This window comes from Hypomesus transpacificus, chromosome 14 (genome assembly GCF_021917145.1).
Source record: "Hypomesus transpacificus isolate Combined female chromosome 14, fHypTra1, whole genome shotgun sequence".
NCBI lineage: Eukaryota > Metazoa > Chordata > Actinopteri > Osmeriformes > Osmeridae > Hypomesus > Hypomesus transpacificus.
This window is the reverse complement of record NC_061073.1, coordinates 14,090,342-14,116,271: the sequence shown is the minus strand read 5'-3', so window position 1 is coordinate 14,116,271 and position 25,930 is coordinate 14,090,342. Positions and strand designations below refer to the sequence as shown.

At 50.6% G+C, this 25,930-nt stretch overlaps 1 protein-coding gene across 6 annotated transcripts in view; it reads right to left on the bottom strand.

Moving 5' to 3' along the window:
* mical3a (microtubule associated monooxygenase, calponin and LIM domain containing 3a) overlaps window positions 1-25,930 on the bottom strand; it is a 66,623-nt gene that overhangs the window by 1,952 nt on the left and 38,741 nt on the right. For 2 of the 6 annotated variants that reach the window (XM_047033387.1, XM_047033388.1), the window contains 20 exons: window positions 20,974-21,160; window positions 20,474-20,568; window positions 20,110-20,203; window positions 16,649-16,847; window positions 16,267-16,529; window positions 15,792-15,884; window positions 14,925-15,083; window positions 14,388-14,450; window positions 13,310-13,384; window positions 12,999-13,112; window positions 12,777-12,859; window positions 10,640-12,659; window positions 10,358-10,452; window positions 8,620-8,670; window positions 7,590-7,697; window positions 7,077-7,170; window positions 5,536-5,586; window positions 2,821-2,886; window positions 260-359; window positions 93-166 (listed from right to left, as the gene is read on the bottom strand). In XM_047033387.1, coding sequence (XP_046889343.1) covers window positions 93-166; window positions 260-359; window positions 2,821-2,886; window positions 5,536-5,586; window positions 7,077-7,170; window positions 7,590-7,697; window positions 8,620-8,670; window positions 10,358-10,452; window positions 10,640-12,659; window positions 12,777-12,859; window positions 12,999-13,112; window positions 13,310-13,384; window positions 14,388-14,450; window positions 14,925-15,083; window positions 15,792-15,884; window positions 16,267-16,529; window positions 16,649-16,847; window positions 20,110-20,203; window positions 20,474-20,568; window positions 20,974-21,160 — 4,084 coding nt within the window. Of the gene's footprint in view, window positions 1-92; window positions 167-259; window positions 360-2,820; window positions 2,887-5,535; window positions 5,587-7,076; window positions 7,171-7,589; window positions 7,698-8,619; window positions 8,671-10,357; window positions 10,453-10,639; window positions 12,660-12,776; window positions 12,860-12,998; window positions 13,113-13,309; window positions 13,385-14,387; window positions 14,451-14,924; window positions 15,084-15,791; window positions 15,885-16,266; window positions 16,530-16,648; window positions 16,848-20,109; window positions 20,204-20,473; window positions 20,569-20,973; window positions 21,161-21,569; window positions 21,687-23,249; window positions 23,349-23,576; window positions 23,688-24,100; window positions 24,194-24,479; window positions 24,591-24,867; window positions 24,934-25,420; window positions 25,526-25,930 lie in introns of all 6 variants that reach the window. The other 4 variants (XM_047033386.1, XM_047033392.1, XM_047033391.1 and 1 more) reach the window with 4 other exon arrangements.

Below are 25,930 nucleotides of genomic sequence, written 5' to 3'. Positions count from 1 at the left end.
GGGAAAGATTGGAGGGGCGTTACAGAGATGGTGAAAGAGGGAAGAATAGAATGATTGTGTGTGTGTGTGTGCGCTCGTCTGTCAGGCCTCACCCTCCACTGCCATGCGCTCCCTCAGGTCCTGCTGCAGTCTGCTCTGACGGTCTTCAAGTTCCAGCTCCCGAGCACTAGGTCACACACACACACACACACGTTGGTGTAATGAAGCATGCCAAATATAAAAATACAGCGCACTCAATCAAACAGAGGATTCAACTTACAATATCATAAGCTCTGACTCATAGCGCACTAGAGCGTTCTTCTCCTGGACCAGTTTGAACCACTCCTGCATCAGCTTGGGGTCGTCCTTCTTCCCCATCCCTGGGGGAACGGGGCAGAGAGGCAGGGGTCAGAGAGGCAGGGCGGGGGCTGCAGTGACACACGTTCACTAACATCAACACAGGCAATGACAATGAAAGCCAAGCCAGGATGACGTCTCTGATGGTGAGAGATGGACAGGTGGGGCAGAAGGACCAGGTCTTTCTGCTCCAGCATGACCCGGAGGAGACGGCGTGGAGGAGATACTCTGGCCTCAACTTTGACAGACGCACACCAAGGTGAGGAAGCTCACCTGGTGTTGCAAAGTTGAGAGTTTGTTTGGGGGTTACTCATTTTGGATGCGTTTGTGCCATGGAAGAACAGTCCATGGCCGTTGCCCCTAGCCCTGTTTCCTATACACAGTGGGCAGTTGTGGGGCTACAGGCAATGTGGGGATTATTAAACCGTATATATAAATGTACATTCTAAAACCGGTTGTTCCCATCCTTGATTGTGATTGGCTATATCGCGTTCCATGCCGTTGTAAAATCCAGCATAACCTTACAAGTCGTCCTCGTAACTTTAACATTCCATATTACTGCGCATCAAATACTTCAACCCGCAGCAGAAACACATCATGTCAGATCCTATTTCTGCTAAGCGGTTTTGAGACAACAAAGGCAACCTAGACTGTAACGCCCTACAGTTTCCATTGCAGGGTCACATGGTAGTGAGATGGATTGGTCAACCAATAGTAAAGCTGGAATTCTTGTCTACCGTTTCCTCTGAGGGAGGGGCCTCTGCAGCTGCCCGGGCATGCACCAGTGGTGAGGTGGTGGCAGTGGACATGAGAGTGCTCTCACATCTCCTACAGATCTCCTGCAGATGAAACTGTTCAGCTATACATCAGTGGTAAATAGGGTGTGGACATCGGACCGATTCGGTGTCTATTGAAGAAACAGGGCGTGTCGATGGTTTACAGCGGTATACGTCAGTATACCCTGGATTACATCACTGCACCACCATGTCCCAGGCAGCTAGAGGCCAGCCTCTCCCCCTCTACAGCCTCTGTATACCAAGCCAGATCACTGCATGCGTATGGGAGGCCTGTCAGCTAACACAGCCTCCATCCATCATTGGCAGGCGGAGCCAAGCGCTGTCGATGAGCCAGTAGAGGGTCGATCTGAATGCAGCAGGACGTACTTAGCTGGAGGAGGGGTGGCTCTTGCAAAATGAAAAGGAAAAACACCGAACACAGATAAATGGCTTGGTTGTGGTCTAGGGCAGAGCTGGGTTTGGCTGTTTCACAGAGAGGGACAGAGAGAGCCACAGTAGAGTTCCTCAGACAAAACCACAAGAAGCCAACAGGAGAGCAATAAAGAACAGGCTAGTTTGCTAACTCATCCAGCAACTGGCTGTTTTTTTTTTCCTCCTTCTCTCTCCTCTCTCTCAGTCCCGTCCTCAACCACCGCCCACAGATCAACACTCCATGCAGGCAGGAGAGAAGAGCTACAGTTAGCACACACACACACACACACACACACACAATACAATCCAAACTCAATTAGCCTACCAAATCCCAGTATGCAGAAACACACTGTTCCTCAAGCAGTGTCTCACACACAGCCTATTGGTTTAAAATTCCATTTGTACCAATTAAAAACTGTCAAACCACAAACGTATGTTGCTCACATGTAAATAAATGTATGTTAGTAAAGGTAAACATGCAAACAGCCTGCATGTATGCACACATATTCACTAACGCACACACACTCACACCCTCACACACTACACCACAATGCCTCTCATCTCCATTAGTTGAACAGAAATGGAGGGCATGCTGTTGTTTTAACCCACACTAAAGCAGAGTAGTTTTCCCCTTAGCTAGGTGGCTGCAACTCCGTGGTAGGAGACTGCCTTAAGGCTGTGCTTGGACTCTATGTTGGATGGTTAAAAGGGGATTTCAAATGGGCTGCTATGTGTTTCTTTATTGCTTTGAGAGCTGTCATTTGCCTCGTGTCTTCTGCTTCAGGCAGTTAATCTAAATATATATATGTTAATTTGGTGGTATTTTTTGCCTTTAGTACAGTAAATCCTAGTGAGTCCTTTTAGGAACTAATAATGGATGAACTTTCTTTCTGCAGTCTCATTATTTCTGTACTTAAAAAAAGAAGAAAAAAAGAAGAACAAAATGCTCCTGGTGAAACTCTTGCGCCTATCCAAATAGAGGTAATGTGAGTTCTGTCTATGTTTAAATACAGGTTACTTGAGGCCACAACACTCCATCTCTGTGTTTGAGAGTGCAGAGGGCTTTCTGCACTGGGGCACGAGGAAAACCTGGACCTCCTGGGGAAATCTACTGAGCCTCAACACCGTCACACAGGGGGAGAGAGAGGGAGGGAGAGGAAACCAAGAGGAGAAGAAAGAGGAGGAGGAGATCAGGGGATCGGAACCCTGCCCCTCAGTCCGACTCCCGGGGCGCCGTGGTAACCCAGCTGTGTCCGGGAGGCGGGGTTTACGTTACCTTCGGGAGAGATGCAGGGGCAGAGGGACAGAGGTCTTCGGCGAGGACTCCCCACATGGGACTCAACTTCCACAACACAGGAGGAAGACAAGGGGGAGGGACAGAGGGAGGAAGGGAGGTGGGAGAGAGAGAGGAAGGGAGGTGGGAGAGAGAGAGGAAGGGAGGTGGGAGAGAGAGAGAGAGAGAGGAAGGGAGGTGGGAGAGAGAGAGGAAGGGAGGTGGGAGAGAGGGAGGAAGGGAGGTGAGGGTGAAGAAAAGTGAAAGACACCGAGGAAATAATGATGTAGAGGATAAAGGGTGGAGGAAAGTGAAGAAAGGAGGGGAGGGGAGGAAGGGAGGGAGGGATGAAGAAAGAACAGTGAGGAGAAAATCAAAAAGAGCACTGGGAGAGAGGAGGGGGAAACTGAAATCACCTACAGTACAGAGAAGGTGGGACAGATCAGCTGTGAGGGATGAAGGAGGACGAGAGGAGAGTGAAAATACAAAGGGATACAGAGCAGGAGGCAAAATAATCTTCTTCTTTCATCTTTTCTCGTCTCCTGTTTTTAGAATAAGACCCTGAACAGAGCTCTCTGGATGAGCCAGACTAAGTTGTGTTGGGAGATGAACTAGAACACAACGCATGTTTACAACTCCATGCTAATTGAATTAATTCTAATAAATTGGTTGTATTCCAGCACCAGAGATTTACATATAAAGGGTCAGACTTCTCTCACGGATGATAATACAATCTTTGAAGATATTTCGGTTCATTCAGGTAAACAGACCTACTCCACCATCCCTACATTTTGTTGACGTTGTGGGGCTGTTTGAAATGCTAATTAGAATTCCCATCCATTTGCGTGAAGAACAGCCACAAGAACATTCCTATGGGAAATTAGGTCACCTTGACTATAGTGGCTTGACACTGGTCTAGATGTGAGACTAGAAACCCCAGCAGAACCGTGAAAAGGCATGAGACCAGGGAGGTAGCGTCTTTGGTGAAATGGTGCGGTACAGACACAGGACAATGTCCTGAAGATTCTAGGTGATCGAGATGGACGCCAGGAAAATAATCCTGACGGGACTGTCTGGGAAACCTGTCATGTAGAATATGTCTGTAATAAGACAAGCTAGGATTGGAAGCACAGCAACACTGTTTGCCTACACAGCTGCTGTTGACTTGATATCGTGCTGTTCCACCTCATCATCAAGGCCTAAACAAATCTGCCATCAGCATCGGTAGCCTGCGTAGAGTTAATGTGTAATCTTTATTGAAGGAAATTACAGCCATACATTGAATGACAGACTAAATAGATGAGTCAGCTAAGCTACAGTCCAACCAATGGGAGGAGAGCCAGCTAGCCATGTATCCCCATCATTGGCTTCTGGCACCCTCTGTAGGACAAAAAGAGACAGCCATGCTGTCCCTGGAGGAGAGGGAGCACTCTGCTGGCTTGTCCCAACCCCAAACCTGACTGGGAGTGAGAAGTGAATTGGACAGGTGAAAGCAGAGTTAAATCAGGGGGGCAAGCTACAGCTTTTAGCACATTGCCAAGACAATGTCTAATACCCTCAGATCTCCATAAGTGCATAGGAGACAGCTAAGGCTTTGGGGTGGTGATGTTAGGACAGAGCCTGCGAGGCAGATGCCATTGTAAGTACAAACACAGCAGTATTAAAGCCAGCCATAGAAGAAACCTAGTTGTTCTCTCTATGTATAATGCAGAATGGCTTCAGATCATCTGTAGGACTCTTAAAGGAACGCATAGTACCTCCACACAACACAGCCCTTGTTCCAGTATTTGGAACACCATTTCTTTTGTCTCTCCTGATGCATCCATACTCACCTCTAAACATATAGGAACAAGGTTTACTTCACAGCCTTTGTGGGGCTAAGTCAAGAGGGTTTTCTGGGGATGTTTTTTTTTTGTATTTTTTTTTATACATAATGATGCCAAGCCTGATAAATGACATCATCACTGAGGGACAGAAGGTTACCACAGCTCCACGCCATCTCCTGTCCGATGGAGGACAACACCATGACCAAGCATACAAGCACCACAGGACTGCGAACATCACAGGACTACAAAAACCACATTGCCGTTATCTTAGGTCAGACACACACTGGGTATCTGCAGACTAATCACATTCTAGAACCAGGTAAGCTAAGCTAGGGGGGCAAGGTTCAACATCAACCCCTCTGGGAAGCACACACGCAGGGGGGGAAGGGAGTGCAACTGAGCAGGTATGGGAGAGTCAGAGGGCCACAGCTGGAACAAGAACACTCTACAGCAGCAAGGCACCAGGGAAGGATGGGGGAGCTAGTCAGGGGTCAGGGTAAGCAGTTTAGTAGGGGTCAGTCTAGATTGGTGGCTCGCAGCTTTCCAGCATGTCTATGTGTTTGTTGAACTGACAACGTGCGAGTTATTCTGAGGAAATGAACTCAAACCGTTGAAGAAAACCATTTGGTAAGAGAGCGAGTGCATGAGGTGATCCTGCCCGTGTTCTTTGTGCTGTGTTTGACCTGGAGAGTTTATAGGGAGAGCTGGAGGGTACAGGCCCGGACATGTCAAGGCTGGGAGGGTCTCGATCTCTGATCAGCACGAGTAAGTGTGTGTGTGTGTGGGGGGGGGGGGGCAGGAAAGGTTATGGTGGGAGGAAGGAGAGGGGGTACAGTTGGGTTAGCTAGCTGCTAGTTAGTTAGTTAGTTAGCGACAGGTTTGAAATACATACCGCCCAGATGCAAGTCGAGGAATTCACTGTAATTAGACTCTCCCCAATAGTCTACAACGACAGGATGATATTAGAGATTGGAGTTATTAGAAATAGCCCCAATCGGGCTGCACAGCATCTCCAACAACAGGTCATGCATGTGCCTACACACACACACCTAAACACACAAAAACACAGCCAACAAACACGTTACAAACACACGTACTCACCACGGTACATATGGGTCAAACACATGAAACATTGCTTGCACTGCAGTACAAGACATTCCTCATCATGATAACGTTGCTGACAGACTTGCTGTTGCGGCTGTTGCTGACTCTGATGTGAATGATGGAGAGTTCAGCAGCAGTCAGTGTGTCGCCCAGCTGATATTTTCTAAATTAACACACTGCAATGGGTTTAGACTTGACATGAACCCAGTAACAAACTATGGGTTTAGGCTTGACATGAACCCAGTAACAAACTATGGGTTTAGGCTTGACATGAACCCAGTAACACACTATGGGTTTAGGCTTGACATGAACCCAGTAACAAACACCTCAACTAAGGCTTGGAAGCCAATTTATAGGAACTTAGTTCTCAGTAATAATTTGACGCATGGGACAGAGTAGCTTCTTCTTGAAGAGATGATTAAGATAACCACATCCATGATGAGCTCACGAATCCCAATGTGTGTGATGTAGACGCACTGACATTCCCCAGACAGCATGCAGCTCAGGACAGACGGCTACTGAGTGAGAGGCCAGACACGTTCAGATGGAGGACTGGTGCAGTGACGGACGGACAGACAGACAGACGGACGGACGTCGTGGATGTTACAAGAAGAGCTTCTGTAAGGGCTAATACCTGATCTTCGTTTGTGTCGTTTGGGTAAAGTATAAGTACCTCTATACAAGCCTTTAAAAGAGTAGACCACAGAGGAGGTTAAGAGGGGGCATTTTTGAACAGGTAACTGCACAAAGAGATGTGAAGGGAACGGATAAGGCTCCAATTTCAAGAGGATTAAAGAAAGCATTAGAAAAGCACTGAGGTAGAAACGAAGAACACTGGCCCTTTTCCTATGCTACCGTTCGAAACCATTTACTGGTTATCTCTTTGAATACCTAAGTCGTAAGGCAACACTTCAAGATTCACACGCCTCGTGTTTTACGTCCTAATCTGTGTACTGTAGGGACCACTTCAACTAAATAATGTGGTGATAACATATACTGCCTTCATGTGCAACAATCTGACACCCAGACAGTTGATTCATTGTTTTGCAGTTCCATGATGACTAGTCGTGACTTGAACTTTGAGTAGAGGGTGCAGTGTTGTCTGTCAATGATTGTCCCTTGTCCAGCACAAACTAGAGGGACTATGTGCTGCGTCACAATACATGGAGCTTTAGACAGCTGCAGACAAGAGTCTAGGGACAAGCAGTCCCATTATGTGACCCGCCTAGGCAAGTACAGACGATATCCAAACTATTTTCCTGATCCTAACCCCGCCCTGGGCTGGCTTGAGAGCCAATTAGAAGGAGAGGGAGTATGAGTGACAGTTACCTGCTTCCCCTCGCAGGGCCTTCTCCACGGCCACGCCCCTCTCCTCCAGCTGCCTCTGTTTCTCCTCCACCTGCTCCAGCTGCCGCTGGATGATCTGAGGAGGACAGGGCCGTGCGTTAAACACACTGGCAGAAGCTCGCATGCACCCCAACTCACTCACCCAAACTCACACAACCCAACTCACACATCCCAACTCACACACCCAAACTCACACACGCTCGCACACCTATCCATCCCTGTCACGGTCGTAAAATAGGAGGTGGATATAAAAGGTCATATCCATACTACCTGAAAGTTGGTTCAGATTGTTCAACCTTTTATGAGATCTAATTAAATCGAATCAAATATTCATGAGACTCAGCGGGTGCCGAGCCAATTACTATTGTGTTGATCTCTGCATGACGTACCGCTCTGATCTTCAAAGTTGCAAATCCAGCCAACCCCCCCCCCCCCCCCCCCCCATCTCTTTGTATCTGTCAGTCTGTCAGTCCTCAGCTCCTATGTGGGGCTTACCTGTGCTCTGTGGAGCCTCTTGAGCTCCTCCTGCTTGGCCTGCCTGCGGGCAGCTTTCTGGACCCTGCGTGTCAGCTTGGCGTTCAGCTCCTCCTCTGTGTACGTCTTCTGCGGTGAGACAACAGACGGGGTAGAGGTCAGGGGTCACCTGGGCTGACTCGGGTCAGGCTTGGGACGGGGGAAGGTCTCTTTTTTTAACAGCATGTGGCTCTCTCTAGGGTGGGTGGGATGGGGAGATAACACCTAGTCACAGAGCCACTGAATTTGTCTAAAAACCCACAATCTAAACCACCTATGGAAGGGTAGAAAATGGGAATCAGGTAAAGGAGAAAGTGATACAATTTTCGATATCGGCTGCACCATGATAAGACTACTATTCTCTTCTAGGAACTAGTAGATAAAGCATGTAGCTCCAAACACCACATCTCAAATCCTAGATATCAAAACTAAAACATGGAAAGTGTGTGTGCCCTGAGTGTAGCAGATGGGTTTCGAGCCATCTCTGCTCGTGAGTTACATGTTAAAAGAAGTTATTCATTGAGCAATCAACATCACAGATCAGTTGCTGAAAAACCATTGAACAGCAATAAGCTGCAGCAACACAGGGGGAGAGAGGGGCTAGTGTTCAGGAAAGGGAAGTCTGTAACAGGAACAAAGAAGGTTGGAGTCAGAGATCTCATTCAACAGCAGCACTGGAGAGGGAGGAGCGCTGCAGCGACAGGCTGGTGAACACGAGACCGAGTCAGACAGAAGAACTGCCCTGTGCCACAGGGGCCACAGTGGACAAATCATGTCATGTGACCAGAAAAGGGGTGCAGAACAGGTGGACCACCCCCAGCAGACAGAGGGCGCTGTGATCTGGCTGAGACATGCATCCCGAGAGCCCAGTTAGTGGAACGGCGAGGGTTGGATGTTGTGGTGAGATGTTGGGGACAGGAGAGGAGGGGGGGGGGGGGGGTTAGGGTGGTGGATGGAACGGCACATGCGCAGGGGGATTTGGCCATTAGGGATGGATGGATGCACACACTACCTTGGTGGCGTACGATCTCTTGAACGCCAGGGCGTGAGGGACATAAACAGACTTGGGGAGACAGAACAAAAAACACACAAACAAACACAAACATGGAAAACAAACAAACACCGAACAAATGGTATGATTAAATGGGTTAAAAGTCATGTTAAACCAACCAAAATCAAATCAACGCCGTTCAACCAAATTAATGGTCCAAACAGACAGGCAGTGATATCCCCCCAAACACAGACAGATGGCGAAGGTTGTAGTGGTGAAACATAAACAAAACAACATTACGAATGATTCATGTCACATTCAAAGTACAAGGCCCACTGAAATACAGGCCCAATGACAATAAAACCTTATGAATGCCATCACTTGAAATACTTTTCAAAACAGATTCATCTGAACTGTTAACCTATCAAAACAGTCTCACCTGAAACAGAACACCTGCTTCATAGGTTCTGCTGTTCATATGTTCTATCTACCAACACGTCTCTAGAAATCTATAGGACAACACCAACTACCGACACTACAGCTATCCTAGACTACAGAGAGCTACGCTCTTACCCTCCCTGTAGAACAGTCTAGAACCAGACAAGCTTACAGGACAGAACTGGGTCATTGGGTAGGAAATGTGCAGACTGTACTTTAGTGACAAATCTGCTGACATGTAAGGTGTGATCCAGTAATCCTGTGTGTTTGATCTGCTCCATTCTGGCTCAGCCACTTTGTCATAGGACTGGCTGAGGGGGAGCGTCTTTAGTGTTCATGTCAAACACCAACAGACTCAGTAAGACTGAAGGAACTGCAAAAGTCAACTGTGAACCGGGAAAGGAAAGCTGAAGATGATGAATGCATGCCTGTTGCCATGGGCGACATTCTCAACATTTCCTTCTCTACACACATCAACACAACAGACAACCAAACACTTCTGATGTTCAACCACTCCAAAACATGTTGTTTATAACATGCAAATACAATCAGATGAGTGGGACTCGTTTTGCAGATCTCATTCTGTGCTTATTTTCGCGTTCTTTAATGTGATTTGCAAAGCAATCGAAAACAATTAGAGTTGAAATTGCAATATAAATCACAGTAAAGAATGTTAAAATATGCAATGTTTTTCAGAAACTTGCCGGAATCCAGTCATAATGTATTTGACTGATGCCTCCTTGTTTTGCTCACACATTCAGGGAAATTCCACTTGTGCTGAACTGTGGAAGTATGGACTGAATTGGAAAACTTGAATTGTATCAAGGTGAGTCCTAATATAGAGAGAACTTATGATGACGCTTCAGGCTGTTCATCTGTTGAATAAACTGCAGTATCTTTTACATATTCACAATAAATATCAATGTATACAAAAATATATGGGTAATTTTTAGTGTGGCAAGTCTCATACAAGATAAGGTTAGCCCCACTCGATGTTTAATGGTTGAAATTCAAAAGCATTTGTCCCACTGCTCTACCCATCAAAATACCTCCTCCTCGTCTTTCTCTCTGACTCTCTCTCTTCCCCGATCCCTCTCCCTTTCCTTCTCTCTTTCCCTCTTTCTCTCCTCCTTCATTCTCTCCTCCTTCGTGGCATCCTTCTGGATGCCTGACACTAGGTCAAAGATATCGGTATGCCGATGCTGAAGAGAAGAAAAAGCAGGTTTGAACACAAAGACGTAGAGGCCAGCGTGGAGATGAGATGGTGCGAGCGACCACGGAGAGAGAGCGGCCAGCTCTCTGAGGCCTGGAGGAGGCTCACCTCCATCTTGGACTTCTGAGAGGACCTCTCCAACACATCGTCGCAAGACAGGTCCGAGTCCTCAGAGAAACTCAGGTTCCTACGGCAACGCAGATCTGCAGCGCACACACACACAAAGACAGCCCCACCCAGCATGTTTCACTTACTGGAGTGATGTAGAAACACCATACAACACCGAATACAACTCCATGGGCGTTCAAGTATCATATTGATACATTCGACATGTACTGTAGGAGGTACGATGCAGTAGGTGATACCCCAGGCCCCCTTCCTCCCTCTCACCTGAAGACTTCCCAAGAGGTGGTGTTCTTTTTTTCCCTGAGTCCTGCGTGGTGGAGCTGGAAGGCGTGCTCGGGCAGGACTTGTCCTCCTTCTTCTTCTTGTCCTTCTTGTACCCGGAGAAGACGGCTTTCCACAGAGACTTGTGTTTGGGCGGACTGTCGTCCGTCCCGCGCTTGTCCGAGCCCCTGCTGTCGCTCTTGGATTTCTTCTCCTTCTTGTTCTTCCTCGGGGAGAAGAGCGAGCTGCGCTTCTTGCTCTTGCCTCCAGAGGAACAGTCCGAGGAGGCCAGCGAGCCGTCCAGGCTCTTGTTGCTAGTGAAGAAGCGCTCGGGGAGAGTCTCGGCTCTCTTCGACTCCAGGGCCTTCACCGCCGACGTCTTGGGAGAGCTCGACAACTTCCCACCCTTGCCGGCGCTCTCGGAAGGCGACACGCTCCACGCCACTTTGGCGGCGGCACCCTTGGCCGCCTCAGATTCCTTCATCCTGTCCAGCTGCTTGGCCATGGCGTCCTTCAGCGCCTGGCTCTTCACCGACTTCTCCCTGGCCCTCATCCTCTCCTCTGCGATCTCCTTGGCTTCCGGGGAGAACTGGGTGGCCTTCTGGCCTTTGGAAGCCTGGCCGGGGGGCCCGGCGACGGGGATGTTGGGCTTGCCGTTCTCCATGGCCAGGGCTAGGTGGAGCGGTGGCTTGTCTCTGCCGGGCCGGCTGGTGGGCGGCGTGTAGAAGCGCTCCTGCGCGGTCGTGTCGGGCGTCCTCTCGTCGTACGCATCATCCACGTCGTCGGCGAACGGGATCTCCGCCACGCACTCCACAAACGACTTCCGGACCTCCTCCCTCCGCGGCTTGCTCCGCTCCCGCCTCATCACCACTGGAGCCGGGGCCGGGGAGGTGACTGGAGCCGGAACCGCCACCGCCGTCCTGGGAGCAGGGGTGGGGGCCGCCCCCACGGGGCTGAGCTGGGTCCGAGGTGAGGGCACGGGGTTCTTGGTCTTGGTCGAGGCCGGCTCCCTTGCGGCGGGGGCGGCGGCCTCGGGCTTGGCGACAGGAAGGGGAGAAGGATGGGTGCCGTTGCTCCAGGACACCTGGTGCTTCTGCTGCCGGACCACCGCGGGGGACTCGTTAGGCGGGGGCGGAGGAGGGCTGGAGGGCGGCGTGAGCATGGTGGAGTCGGAGGTGTTGTAGTTGTCGCTGGTGGCTGTGCGGGAGGAGCTGCCGTTGAGGCCTAGGCCCGAGCTGCTGCTGAGGTCCCTGCGCTCCGAGCCGTCGGCCCGGGGCTCCACGGGGGAGATGACCTGGCCCTCCAGGGTGATGTTGAGCCTGCGGATGACTGAGCGGCCGCTGGTGAAGGCGGGCTTCAGGTCCTCGGACAGGTCGGGAGACTGGGACTTGGGCGAGGAGGAGTCGGGGGTGGAGAGCTTGGGGCTGGTTCTCTCCGAAGCCCTGCTGCGGTCCAATGGAGTCAGGCCCAGGCTCTTCCGGATCTCGGCGCTCTTCAGCCAGAACTCCTCAATGATGTCGGCCTTCTTGGACGGAGTCTCGTCGAAGGAGTCCAGGGACTTCTGGAGCTCTGGGGTGGACCAGTCAGAGGGGGGCTTGGAATAGGGGGTGGAGGTGACCGCCACCGGGACAGGCTGGGAGCGTACGGGGGAGCTGGAAGCGAGGGGGGAGCAGGGCTCCGGGCAGGAGAGGGGCCGGGCACAGATGGGGGACAGGGGGTTACCCGTGAGGGGACAGGAGGAGCGCGAGGGAAGGACGGGAGATTTGACGGGGACAGTCTCCGGGAGGGGGAGGGGCTGGGAGCGGATGGGGGAGCGGACAGGGGATCTGAGGGGGGAGACGGCGGGAGCAGGGGAGGGGGAGGTCACTAGGTTGGGGCTGGCGGATGGGGAGGGAGCCAGAGGACTCCTGGGACTGGCCGCCTGTGCCGTCCTCTCAGACTGGACCTCTTCGGGCCCATTGGGCTCTGGGAAGAAGCGAGGGCCAGGGGATTGGACCGGTGACGGCTGAGCGGTTGGAGACTTCTGGAAAACAAGCCAGATTCATGTTTAGCTTCACACAAGATGGCATACACAAACAACAAATACAAGGTTTCTCAACAGCATCAAAAAAACTGAGACTAGCAGCTGGAAGAGAATCACCTGTTTGTCCATCTCTGAGAGAGCTTTGACTGGCATCAGCACCACATGCCCAACCTCCTTCACTGGACTGACCGTGGATTGTTCTAGAAACAACAAAAACAACAGTTGTCACAGCGGTACAGACATACAAGAGATTGAGATGTGTATTACCAGTGTGTGCGTGTAGTGTATTTATGCAACGTGTATACACAGCCTAATCTAAATCAGGAAGTTTGTCAACACCGATGCTGGAGATGATCCCACGGGCCTCTGACTTCCTGTCCTCTTCAGGAAGAGCTTCCGAGTTCTCTGATTGGTGCAGACGAGCCTCGGCCTCGGCGTCTGATGGAATTTCCTCTGAAAGATCCGCACAAACACACCATATCAACACACTGACTCAGCTGACTGGCAGGGGGGGCTTGGGCTCACTCTCACAGCACGACCAGCTACTCTGGGAGAAAATGCCGGACTAAAGAGGGCCAAACAGACGTTAGATCACATCAGAACGATAAGATGTTGAGGATGTCACTGTCATTGTCTGCACTCTGACCCACCCTGGTCCATCTCTGTGCCGGGCTCCAGGTCAGGGCTGTCCGCTTCAGCATCTGGGTCATCTTCATTGCATGCGTCTGGGGTCACACGGAAAAGGAAGTTAGTCAGACTGGGACTGGACCGGGTAAGGAGTTTACCACAGAAGAACTTAAAAACTTGAACCTGACTGGCTGATATGAACACTCTGACAGTCTGGCTGTAGGTTAAACAAGGACGAGAAATCGGAAGAAAACTTGTTCGCATAAATATCCTCAAACTAGATTTGAAGACCGGAATCAGATCAAAGAAGATGAAAGAGTAATACTACAGTCTACATGTTTTCATCTGGGGAAAATAACACCAGAGATTCACACTTGGAAACTCAGTAGTACAAATCAGAAACATGTTCATCTAAAAAAGGTTAGGCACAAAAGGCATTAGTGGTTAAACACATGCAGTTCTCCATTCCTGTTAAGGGAGGCTCAGACCAAGCGGAAACACAACCAAAAGGTAATCCAGGCATGTGTTAGGTGCAGAGGTTACTGGACAGCAGGGAGGGAGCCCTCTCGTCCTTGAGACCCAGCACGCTCTCAGAGACGCACCAGCTTCACGGTTCGGATCGTGTGGGAGTCCACCCCAATCTCAGAGGCATGCAGTTACTGTAGAACCTTCCAGAAGGAGTGACAGGCCCTCATGGAAGTCGCCCCATGACGTCTAAACTGGCTATTCTCCAGGGTTGTGATCGGTTTGACTGAGTGGCGGTCCATCGCAACAGGTGACTGGTTGTTGTTCGTTAGCATTAGTGTTGGGTGGGGGGGGACCTACAACAGGCAGGGTAAGAGGTGGCCCTCTGATAGCAGAGGGACCTGGGGGGGGGGACCTGGGGGGGACCTGGGGGTCCGAGGCACCATCATCCAAGAGAGACGCGTGTGTGTGTGTGTGTCGCGCTCTCTCTTGTGACACGGCTACAGCATGCGAGTTTTGGAGTTTGCTTGTCAGTGTGGGTTTCCAGTCATGCTGTGTAGAAGGCCTGTGGGGGCAGGCCGGCGGCGTGTGTGAGCTAGACACTGAGGAGCGTGTGAACTCCTGACTCAGAGCTACCTCCAGACATGGACTCCAACCAGACTCTGACTGCTTCGTGTCGGGCCGAGGAACGGGCGGGGGCTACGGTCAGGCGACGGGACAGAACACAAAACAAAAAGGGGCGAGAGGAGTTGGTTTGGACATGGACACAGACACGTTAACTCAAGGACACAAGGACATTAAAACAACCGAACATAAAAGGAGAACCAGGCACGTTCAACAGGATACAACATCGACAAGGGGATGGAGAGACCATGGGTTGTGACCCCTGACCTCTGTCAGCCAGTCACAGCCCAGCAGTCCCAGGCAGACAGGGCCGGCATTCAGGCTCGATGCAAACATCACAATAACAGCGGCAGGACAAGTCAATCCACAGATCATCACAAACAGGAGCTTGGTTAGTGTGGGAGAAGGTGAGGCTGGTCCTCCAGTCCCAGACACATCCAGCAGCCTCCACGCTGTAGAGACACCCGAGGTCCCCCCACCCTGTGCCCCACAGCCAGGGGGCCAGCCCTGCCAGGGCTCCCCAGGAATCAGCTCCTCTGGCTGGGTTACCTGTGGAGGAGTGCTGGGTGAGCCCAGAGGGCTGCGAGGCTGAGGCTGGGGGATGACCCTCTGTGTTCCCCTCAGGCTGTAGGGGTGTGGGACTCAGCTCTGCCTGGAGCCCCAGAGGGTCCACAGGCTGCAGGATCTGCTGGAGCTGCAGGTTCCTGGCTGAGGGGGGCAGGGGGAAGGGGGGAGGGGGGGCATGGTCGATAATAGTTGGAGATGTGTTGAGGTATGAAGAGGAGAAGGAAGAAAGCAAGAGAAGGAGAGGAAAATGAAGAGGAGGAGGAGAAGGGAGAGCATGACGACAAGATGGACGTCCAGGTGTGTGTGTGTGTGGGGGGGGGGGGGGGACGACAGGACAGGAATAACAGGAGAGAGAAAGAAGGGAAGAAGCAGAAAGATGATTAAAAGACCAGCAGTTTTTTTCGATCGCCACGGATGGAGGACGAAGGCTGCATGCTCTAGGAACAAAATATTAAACTAGAGATTTATGTTTTACACAAAGAAACCCATACTTAAAAAATGTTGCAATATTACAACTTACTTCCACGTCAATTTCTATGCATTACACAGCAACACATGTTCTTATCAATATGCTGCTGATTAGTAGACAAGCATTACATTTGGGATCAAACTAAAAATGGTTAAGGGTCGGAGTGAAACCAAAAAGTACAAAACGCCATCTGCCCCTGTTGAAAATCGGAATCCAAAAATATTACACCTCAAATGAAATACAACCAAACACAAATATGCCCAAACAAAACCTCCCGTCGGGTGAAAAGAAGGCAAACACAAACCAGGGTATTAATAAGACGTTCCTTCACACCAGGTTAGATATCACTGTGCAAACGCATCCCCAGGCAGAGCTGCTACCTTTAAAAGTACCAGTGTCCTCTTCATCGACGAGGTGCTTCTCCAACCACAGACCTGACTGCAGCTCGTGCTCCCAGGGGCAATACTCACCCTCTACCAGCAGGGGGAGACACAGCCCCAACAATACCCAACACAGGTGAGCAGGTGGGGAGACACATGGTGTGAGAGGAGAGGAGGAGATGATGAGAGACACAGAAGATGGGGAGACTAACGACTGAACAAAGACAGTGCCAGGGACCAGGGTAAGATTACAGATCGGGTCAGTACTTTCCCTGACTTGAAACTGAGCTGAGCTGAAGACAGGATGAGGCGCACACATGAGGAGGCGAGGGAGAACAAACAGAGAGGTCGTTTGGGTGTCTCGCTTCGTGACGCCTGACTAGGACGAACCTCGATAAAAACACCAACGCCCACTTCAGCGCACACACACACACACCATCAAGAAGACCTTCAAAACATCTTCAAACGTATTTACCATCGCTTGAGTCTTCCTCCTCCTCCTCTTCATCCTCCTCCTCTTCTTCATATTCCTCCTCCGGCTCCTCCTCCCTGGCAGGGCCAGCGAGCGCCCTCTCTGGGCTCCCGGCTTCGGGGTCGCTGTCGGTCCTCAGCTGGGCATGGAGCTCCACTGCCTCCTTCCAGGGCACGCCTCCCAGGTCAGAGGGGCTGGGGAGCCCCTCCTCCCCCGGCTCGTCCTGGTCCTCGTCCTCGTCGCCCATGTCCGACTCGGAGCTACTGCTGCAGCACACGCGGGGGAGCGGAGGGTTAGCGTCTGCGCAGCGGAGCTGTGATTCCAGGTGACGGATAGCTACAGCTTCAAAACGGGCGTCTCCGACGGCACATGCCCCCTCACTCACCTGGAGCCCAGCAGGTCGGCGTCCGTGGCCTTGTCCAGGACGCTGCTCAGGTTGTGCTCGGCCAGCGTCTCCTCGGGCACCTCCTCCAGCTCCTCCTCCTTCTGCTGGGGCGTGCGGTAGTTCTCCAGCTCGATGCGCTCCGGCGTGCCGCGCAGACGCTTGGCCAGGCTGGGCTCCTGCAGCCCGTTCACCTCTGCTCCTTGGGGCGGGGGAGGGAGGTGAGGGAGAATACATACATACAAAACTGAGTATGAGAATCAGAAGGGACGTTTCTGCGTCAGACGAGGCAGGAGGTCTGGAGACGAGGCAGGAGGTCTGGAGACGAGGCTGTCTCAGCAGTGCAGGGGCCATGCAAGGCTGAAGGGCGGGCATCAAACCAAACCACACTACCCGGGTCCTCCCAAACACCACATTAAGAGAATGCTCTGTATCTCTAAACATCCCAAACTCCTAGATCATCCTTATGAGGACTGATTCACTCAATTTGAAGTTGACGATTGGCCATGTGTGATGGGAGCCGACTGTGGCAGAACTGTTTCATGTTCAGGAGGAACGTCTACCACATCCTGCAGGCATGGTGGTTCAGGTGAACAAAGTGGCGAAGAACTTGGATTGAGAAGCCAAATAAGACTCTGGCTTTATAAAAGAAACAATCTTTGTGCCAAGCAAGGGAACAGGGAACAGACTGCCCTTCAGTCTGACAGCCTCTGAATACACTTGAATGAAATTCCTTCCCAAAAGACCCGCTTCCATACAGTACCTGCAGATGACACCATCCACTGTACATGATGAACATCAACACTGCACACTGGACTCCTGGCTTCACATTTATTTTCATGTTTCCTCCATGTCCACTTTTCTTCTCAAGTTTGGCTCTGATCAGACAAATGCTCCATGAACATGTCGAGACTGGCCAGCCTTCCCATCAGTGTCGTTCATATTGTATTTTGCCTTAGTAATTATATGACTATAATAAGTGAGTTCATTTCTTCATATGAATAATCATATAGCACATTAGTCACTTTCCAATTATCAATTTATTGCAGGTTCTTACAGCGAATTACAAATTATTAGCAGGTTATCTATACGTTTTAATAAATATTTTGGTATTTGAATTCATATAATCACATAATAATATTATAGGCAACAGGGTTATGGTTGATACCTTGCCTTTTTCCCACCTAGGAAGCAACTTTCAATCCAGATGGATTCACAGACTGCGAGTCTGGTTTAAACCTAATCTTAGTTGATAACAAATTGTTAAACTTAATTTAAAACTATCAGGTCTGTATGTTGCTAGGCTAATACTGAGCTGAGGTCGACCTAAGCTAGCGTTTTGGCTGTGAGAGACAATGTGCTGGTGGCGATGAACCATGCAGCTGCCACCAAGGCATGGTGAGGTGAGCCAGTGAGGAGAGCCAGTGAGGAGAGCCAGTGAGGAGAGCCAGTGACGAGAGCCAGTGAGGAGAGCCAGTGAGGAGAGCCAGTGAGGAGAGCCAGTGAGGGCGTGGCGTCAGGCTGAGGCTGACCGAGGCCTGTGTGTGCCTGTGGGGGATGAGAGGGAACCCAGGAGGGGGGGGCATGGAGGCAGCTGGTGAAGCAGCATGTCTGATGAGAGAGACTGAAGGAAGCCACCTGACAGCTCAACAGGAGCCCAGTTCACTGTGGAAACTGACGTCCTCTGCCGGTCACAAAGCAGTTTAGGGTAAGCTAGTCTCTGAAGGTGATGCGGTCCGTCGTGTTTCAAATGGAGAACTGCCCTAACATCTACACAGCTTAGTTCCAGACCTCTCCTCCCCTTTTTGTGAATCCAAGGTAGAAGATCAGCATGCATTGTGAAATTATTCTTGGTTTATATGTAAATGGTTTCAAGTCACTATTAAATCCTATTTCTGTGCTGTAAAATCAGTAGGATCGATACTTAATACTCACCTTACATTGAATCCAAGAGGGGATTCTCAATGTTACTGCCCTTACAGACAATTCACTACTTACTCACTTGTACTACATAGTTATTCCACATGAGCCTAAATTAAACTAGTTTGATACCAATGTTAACTCCACTAGTGACTGTGACGGAGACGATAGAAGCAGCATTGAGTAGTAAGCCAAGCCAGGAGCTGTTAGATGGAGATGTTAAAGTTGTGAGGTAGAGAGAGAGAGAGGTAGAGAGGTAGAGAGAGAGAGAGGTAGAGAGGTAGAGAGAGAGAGAGAGAGAGAGAGAGAGAAAGAGAGAAAGAGAGAGAGGGAGAGAGGGAGAGAGGGAGAGAGGGAGAGAGGGAGAGAGGGAGAGAGAGGGAGAGAGGGAGAGAGGGAGAGAGGGAGAGAGGGAGAGAGAGAGCAGACAGCAGAGGTGGGGGTGCAGCAAGAGAGGACGGCTCATTGCCCAGCAGTGAGATCTGATGAAGGACAACCGAGTGGGGGGGGGGGTCACATTATCTATAAAATCGTCTGCTAAATGATGACATTATACGTTACGTAATTTCTCAATCGACCCAGTCATAAGCACTACAGGCACGGAACTAACAGCTGCTGATAGGAGGGTGAAAGGTAAAGCTTACAGGAGGACCAATCACAAGCACTTACACAGGCATGTCATTCAAATAGTAAGCTGCTTCAGAAAGGGGAGGGGGAGGCAGATAGTAGAGCTTACAGAGGGGACCAATCACAAGCACTGATACAGGCAGGCTCGAGTGTTAACTGTCCAACTGGAAAAGGTATAGCTTGAGTAAGAGTCACAGGGCTCTACTAGTTACAATCACAAGAGAAGAAGAGTTTGGCTTTTCATTAAAGCATAGTAAGGCAAGAGAGCATGGTTGGTGTCTTCATTTGTAATATACTGTGTACTTCTATGTGTCAAATGGTTAAAGATAAGCAGCTACTATTGATTCACTGGGTTAAGTAGATGTGAAAGGGTGCTTCGAAAAGTCGACTTCAGCAGTTCCACAAGCAGCTATGCTATAAAGCACTCCATCTGGCCTGACTGTCTTTAATATCCAGCCAACAGTCATTAAAACTTTGCATCAAGCCAAACGTGTCCACAAATCACAGACCCGGGATAAACTGGTGCCAACCAACAGGAGTCAAGAAGGACAGTTGCATTTTTTTCCAGAAAACACAAATCACACACACAGAATCACGAGGTTTACATCTACAGGAGTCAGGGAGTCAGCAGGCTGGAGCAGCGACACAGTCCCACTATGGTGAGATTAGTTGGAGGGGGCTACGTCTACAGGAAGTGAGGTCATGCTAGAGGAAGTTGAGCAGAGCATTGAGGCTGAAGCAGCAGAGGAGGTAGAGACAGTATGTGAAGAAGAAGGGGATGTCCAGCGGGCGGCGCGCCACCTGGTGGCAGGTCCAGGACAGCGTGCGACGGAGGGCGCGCAGAGACCCCCCCACGCCCAGCCCCAGCCTCAGGGCCAGGTGAGGGGGCACAGCTAAGGGGGAGAAGGTCAGGGTACCTGAGGGCCGCCGCTGGGTGGGGGTCGTGGCGGCTGTTAGCGCACGCCCCGGGGCGTCCACGGTGACGGGAGAAGGCTGGGACACCTGGTTGTCCTGGAGACAGGGTTGAAAGGTCAAACGGGGTCAAACGCGTCAACAGACCCCTTTCTATCCAGCACAGCGACGTGTCAAATAAGCTGGTGACCTCAATAAAATTAAACTAAACAACGAGAGATATCAGCGCAAACATTCCACACGTTGTATGGATAAGCTACAGCAGGGCAGGTCAATTGTCAGCAACAATAACACGCAACCTAAATTGTTCAGGACAAAACATCCCATAGTTTGCCCTTGCAGAGTCTGAAGTAGAAAGAGTGCAGGTACCTTATTGTTGGGAGTTGTTGGGGTGGGAGCGGATCTCTTCCTCTGAGTCTGTCCCGACAGACGGTAACAGTAGTGGGGTTTGCAGTAGAACTTCCCTGCAGGGATGGAGATGTACAAGGCCTTTCAGTCACAACACTAACATAACCTCACCAGCATCGCAGGGCTTCATCTGTTACATAAGCTTGGTACAACGCATGCGGGTGCTGTGAAAGCGTTGAGGCCTTAAACAAACAGGCTGATTTTCCCTCCCTCTCTCTCTCTCTCTCTCTCACCCTCTCTCTCTCCCTCTCTCCCTCCCTCCCTCTCTCCCTCTCTCCCTCTCTCCCTCATGTTAGCTCCCCGTGGGACAGACCCAGCCCTCCCTCCCTGCCCACCCCCCCCCCCCCCTTCATGCCATAGTGTCCAGTGAGAAACCATTCAGTCCCCGCTTGCAAGCTGCAGCTTGTCCATTAACACAAAGTAGCCCATCCTGACCCAGGAAGGAGAGATTCTATTCTTACCGTCCTCCACGTCGAAGGCGTACGAGGAGAGTCGCAGCGTGGTTCCGCAGTAGTCGCACTTGAAGCAGCTGCGGTGGAAGAACTTGCCCTCCGCACTGAGCCGCTCCATCACGTACACCCGCTTGCGGCAGAAGAAACACACGTCGCTGCCCCCGATGTTCACGGGAAACTCCTTCCTCAGTGAGCCCTGCAGGTGAGAGAAGACTGGATGAGGATCTGGGAGGAGGGAGGGAAGCAAAGGGAGCACACACACATCCTGAAGATCCAGCTTCAGATCGCACCATTCACAGCCCGACTGGGACCAAGCATTTTATAGGGTTAGATTAACACCAAGGGGGGGGCGGGGGGGGAAGCACACGTTGTTGATTATTGTGTAGTAATGTGTGCCACGGAAAGGGTCAACTATTCCACACAAACACAACCAGAGTGAGTTAGCTTGAAGTCACACACTTCCAGAGAATCATTCTCTTCAACTAGGAACTCTAGTTAGAGAAACAAAGTCCAAAACACTAGCAACCACAACTGAAGGGGGTCTAGATGCCCTATACATGCTCTACAGGTTGTGGACTGGACCCGACCACACCATTGACTCTTACCAGTTCCACTAGTTCCCTCTTGCCAAGAAGGGGCTTGGGCTCCTCCTGGGTCTGGAGCTGATTGGCTATCTGCTCAGCCAATGAGCTCACACCCCCTGTGTACATCTTTATATATCTCTATCGACGGACAGAGAGGAAGGAACAGGAGGATGAGGGAAATAAAAAGATATAAGGAAATGAAGAGACAGTGAGGGAGACGAACAGAAACATTTGAGGAAAATCAACTGATGGAGAAAGAACAGTATGTCAGTGAGGTAGATGTAGGGATAACAAAGTGACAGGAAGTGAGGTAGATGTAGGGATAACAAAGTGACAGGAAGTGAGGTAGTTTGGCAGAGAAAATGAGGAAATTCATGAATGAAAGTAAGGCACGAGAGAAGAGAGCGGAATTGCAATTGGAGTCATGAGAGGATGAATGAAGTCATTTTAAGGTTGACCAGGCGTCTACAGTACATGTGTATGTAACATGTTTGACTGGTCAGGCATGTAAAAACAATGAGAGTTGCAGTCTGAATGATTGTCAGGCAATGGCGGACTCACTCGCCATTGCATGCAGTTCCTGGTGAAAGCATGGTAGACAGTGGGACTTTGGGCACTATGACAGATAGACAGATAGGATGTTCTACCAGTATTTCAATGAGGAGCCAAAGCTGTTGAAAGTATCCATGGCTGGATAATGCCTTCAATCTAAAGCCAATCCTAACTCACACAGTCTCCATGTTCTCTGGCTGCCATGTGGCTAATAAGCCAGACAGTTAAGTACTGATGGTCACCATGGATACCAGAACAGCCTATTCGTTTAGGCCTTAATCAACTATGAGTATGTTGAAACAGACGTGAAGTCAGCAGATTTTACCATAGCTACTTTCACGCCAGTATAACCCTGAAATTGCTTGGATTAGATCTTTAACATATCCTCAAAATAGCAGTTATCCTGCTAGGCCAGAATGTAGGTCACAGTTATTCCAGCCCCCCGGCCATGATAACGGCGATAATCTTGGAAGAGTTTTATCCTGAATTTACATTTAGTCATTTATAAGACGCTCTTATCCAGAGCGACTTACAGTAAGTACAGGGACATTCCCCCGAGGCAAGTAGGGTGAAATGCCTTGCCCAAGGACACAACGTCATTTGGCGGGGCGGGGAATCGATCCGGCAACCTTCTGATTACTAGCCCAACTCCCTAACCACTCAGCCATCTGACTCCCGTACATATTGACTCCCTAAATGTACATGTTGTACTTTCAAGTCCAGCACTCCATTCTGACCGGTCTGTGATTACAGCAGCCTAGCTCAACAGGGTGTGTCCACATGAGACTTAGTCCCGCTGGTCCTTCTGGTAAACAAACAACAACAACATGTGGTTGGTTGGCTCAGTCCCTGTACAGCCAGACAGGCCACACCTAACACAGCACTGGTATCTGGCCTCTGTCTCTATCGACACATCTCCCTCCTCCTCTCCATCACTGGGCCAGACCACCACACCCAGAGAATGACACTGCTGGGAATGTCTGTATGCTTTAAACTCCTACTGGTTCTGTTCTCATGCATGCAGGGCATGCAGCAACCAGATGAAAGCCCTGCCTGCTAAATGGATTTCCACCAGTGGAACTCGCGTATCATGCAAGTAGAAAGTTATCGGTCACTGCATTTTCCCTCCACCCCAGCAGGGGGGGGTACCTGTCTCTCTGGTGAGGGGAGTGGGGAGTCAGGGCTGGAGTCCAGGCCTCTGGACAGCTGCCACTGCTGGATGAAGAAAGGGGATGGCTTTTTGGAGGGCTCCAAAGGAGAGAGGAGGGAAAGGAGAGGGAGAGGTAAGACTGAAGTGGAGACTGAAGGAGAGAAAAACAGCAGGAATGTTCCGGTAAAGAAGCTGGTATCAAGGACCAAAATACAAAGGTTCTGATTGCTTTCTCAAATCAATCCCATCTTATAAAGCAAGATGGGTCCGTTCTTGAGAGGCATAAACCAGTGTGCAGAGAATCCAGGGTGATAGAGGTGTTTCACCTTTGGTTTAGCCGGCTTGCCTTTAAACTGTGAGGCTAGCTGCTCAGCCCTCTCCTGAATGCTAGGCACATGTATGGGCACCTGATCATCAGAGCGCAAAGGCTCTGGGTCCTGTCGGAGAGAGGTACTGTTAGAGGAGAAGGAGAGGGGAGGATAGCAAGGTGCCGGTAAAAAGACCTGAGCAAAACCAACGAGCAGCAGAGCGATATTGGATGGGATATTTAGACCAGCTAGCTAGTGATGGAAGCAGATCAAGCATCACCTTCTGACTATCATAGTGACTTCACAAGGATGCAGTGACCTGCATCACCTAGACATGGCTGAGCCTCTGATCCCCGTATTAGCAGGGATCGCTGTGAGGCAGTTATTGGAGGCCAGCTCCAGAGCCATTTTCCATGCGGCAGGGCAGGGGGCAGACAACATGCCGAGAGCAGGTCTATGACAGGTCAATCATGTCAAGGTGCACTGGGGTGTTAGTATTAGCTTCACTGCAATTCCACTCCTCCCCCACCAGGGGGAGGTACCTGTTTGAGGGCCTCTGGGGAAGGGAGAGATGGTTCTGGACTCTGGCTCAGCTGCAACTGTTCTATGAAGAAGCGAGACGGCTTTTTCTTAAGCTCCAGGGGGGGAGAGATAAGAGAGGGAGGGGAAAGAGGAGGGTTGACAGACAGTAAGAATGGTGAATAAGGCCCATTTATTTGTGGCACTTCTGCTTGAGGCCTTACGCCTAAATAAAACACACATTTTCCCATTTCAAGAAAGCACGCTTAAACAGAGTCAAAATCCACCCCGGTCGCCATCAGAAACAGAATCGTTTTAAGGCCGAACTCCACATCCACACTCCAAAATCCATATTCACGGCTCTGGCCTAACGCGCCACACCAAACCATGCATGGTGTTTACCTTGGGCTTTTCAGGCCTGCCTCTAAACTTAGAGACGAGGCACGCAGCCCTCTCCTGTATGCTAGGGATGTGGATGGGCCCTGGGTCCTCCAGTTGTAGTGGCTCCCAGTCCTGTACAGAGACTCTCCATCAGCCAATCCCATCAGTCAGGCTGGAATGAAGCTATGGACATGCAGGTACTGGTTGTACTGCGTGCGTCTGTTTCGATCAGTGTAGGATATCACTTAGTGCCACAGTGACTAAGCGAGCAAGGTAGTGTTGATGTTCAGACTCGACTCAACGGTCCTCTGTCAGACGAGATGAAGTCTGTGTTGTTGGTAGTTCTAACTGTAACCCAGCAAGCAGCCCTTTGCTATAAACACCCCCACGCCCATGCAACCATGGTTACCCTGTGCGTCAGAGGCGTCCGGTCTTGGACTCGGTCCTCCTCCTCGACTGCTAGGCTATCACTCCGCTGTAGGACACACACACACACACACACACACAGGCAGACAATGACACACACACTCTTTGGGTATTCAGTGTGTAGGTTGCTTCCGCTGGAACTACGTATGTGGCTGAAACCCCTCAATTTGGGCCTAGAACCATATTAGTCTGCACGCATCCGCAGGTGACATGGTTCCAAACCCTACACAGTCAACCAGGAAACACAAACATCCTCTCAGGACCATAATAGCAACCCACTCACGAGGATAAGGAAAACCCAGTATACACAGACAGTACATGAAGGTTATGTTGGTCGGTTGCTTGGGGAGAGGAATAGTGAGATTGTCCACTACTGCGGCTCTCTACACCGAAGGCACAACTGACGAGCTAGGACAGAGGGGAGCCAGGGGGACCTGGGTGAGAGACGGGATTAGAGACCGCCAGGACGGAGGCCAGGTTAGGACAGGGTGGTATGGGAATGCTGTGCCATAGACCCGGCACAGGCCGAGCGTCACCTGTGCGTGGAGCGAGAGCGAGGAGGCGGAGGAAGAGGAGGAGAGGAGGATGGTTTTCTTAGGGCAGCTCCGACAGCCCGAGGTGGAGTCTGTGTTGCTCTTCGCCTTCAGAAACAGGAGAGGAGAGGAAGTCACTCGCTGGTGGCGCTGGCCAGGCACATGGGCTCGACATACACACACACACACATGCACCACGCACACACACACACACAAGGCACACAAATGAACACACAGACCACCCACAGACAGAAAGTGGAAACACAAGTCCAGTTTTTTTTCCACTGGTTGAACATGGCTGCACTGGCTGACAGGGAAGGAGACGCTTGCAAGGAAGAAACTTAATCGTGTTTGAGCCCTCATTCATCCGCCAAGTATAAACTATACAGCTAACTGAAGCCAGCAAGAGAACCGTGAGAGTTTTTCCTCCACAGCCCCAGAACCTTCAGGAAGCTTGTGCAGCCAAGGGAGAGAGAGGGGGACAGCATGATGACGAGAGTATGAAACACTGTC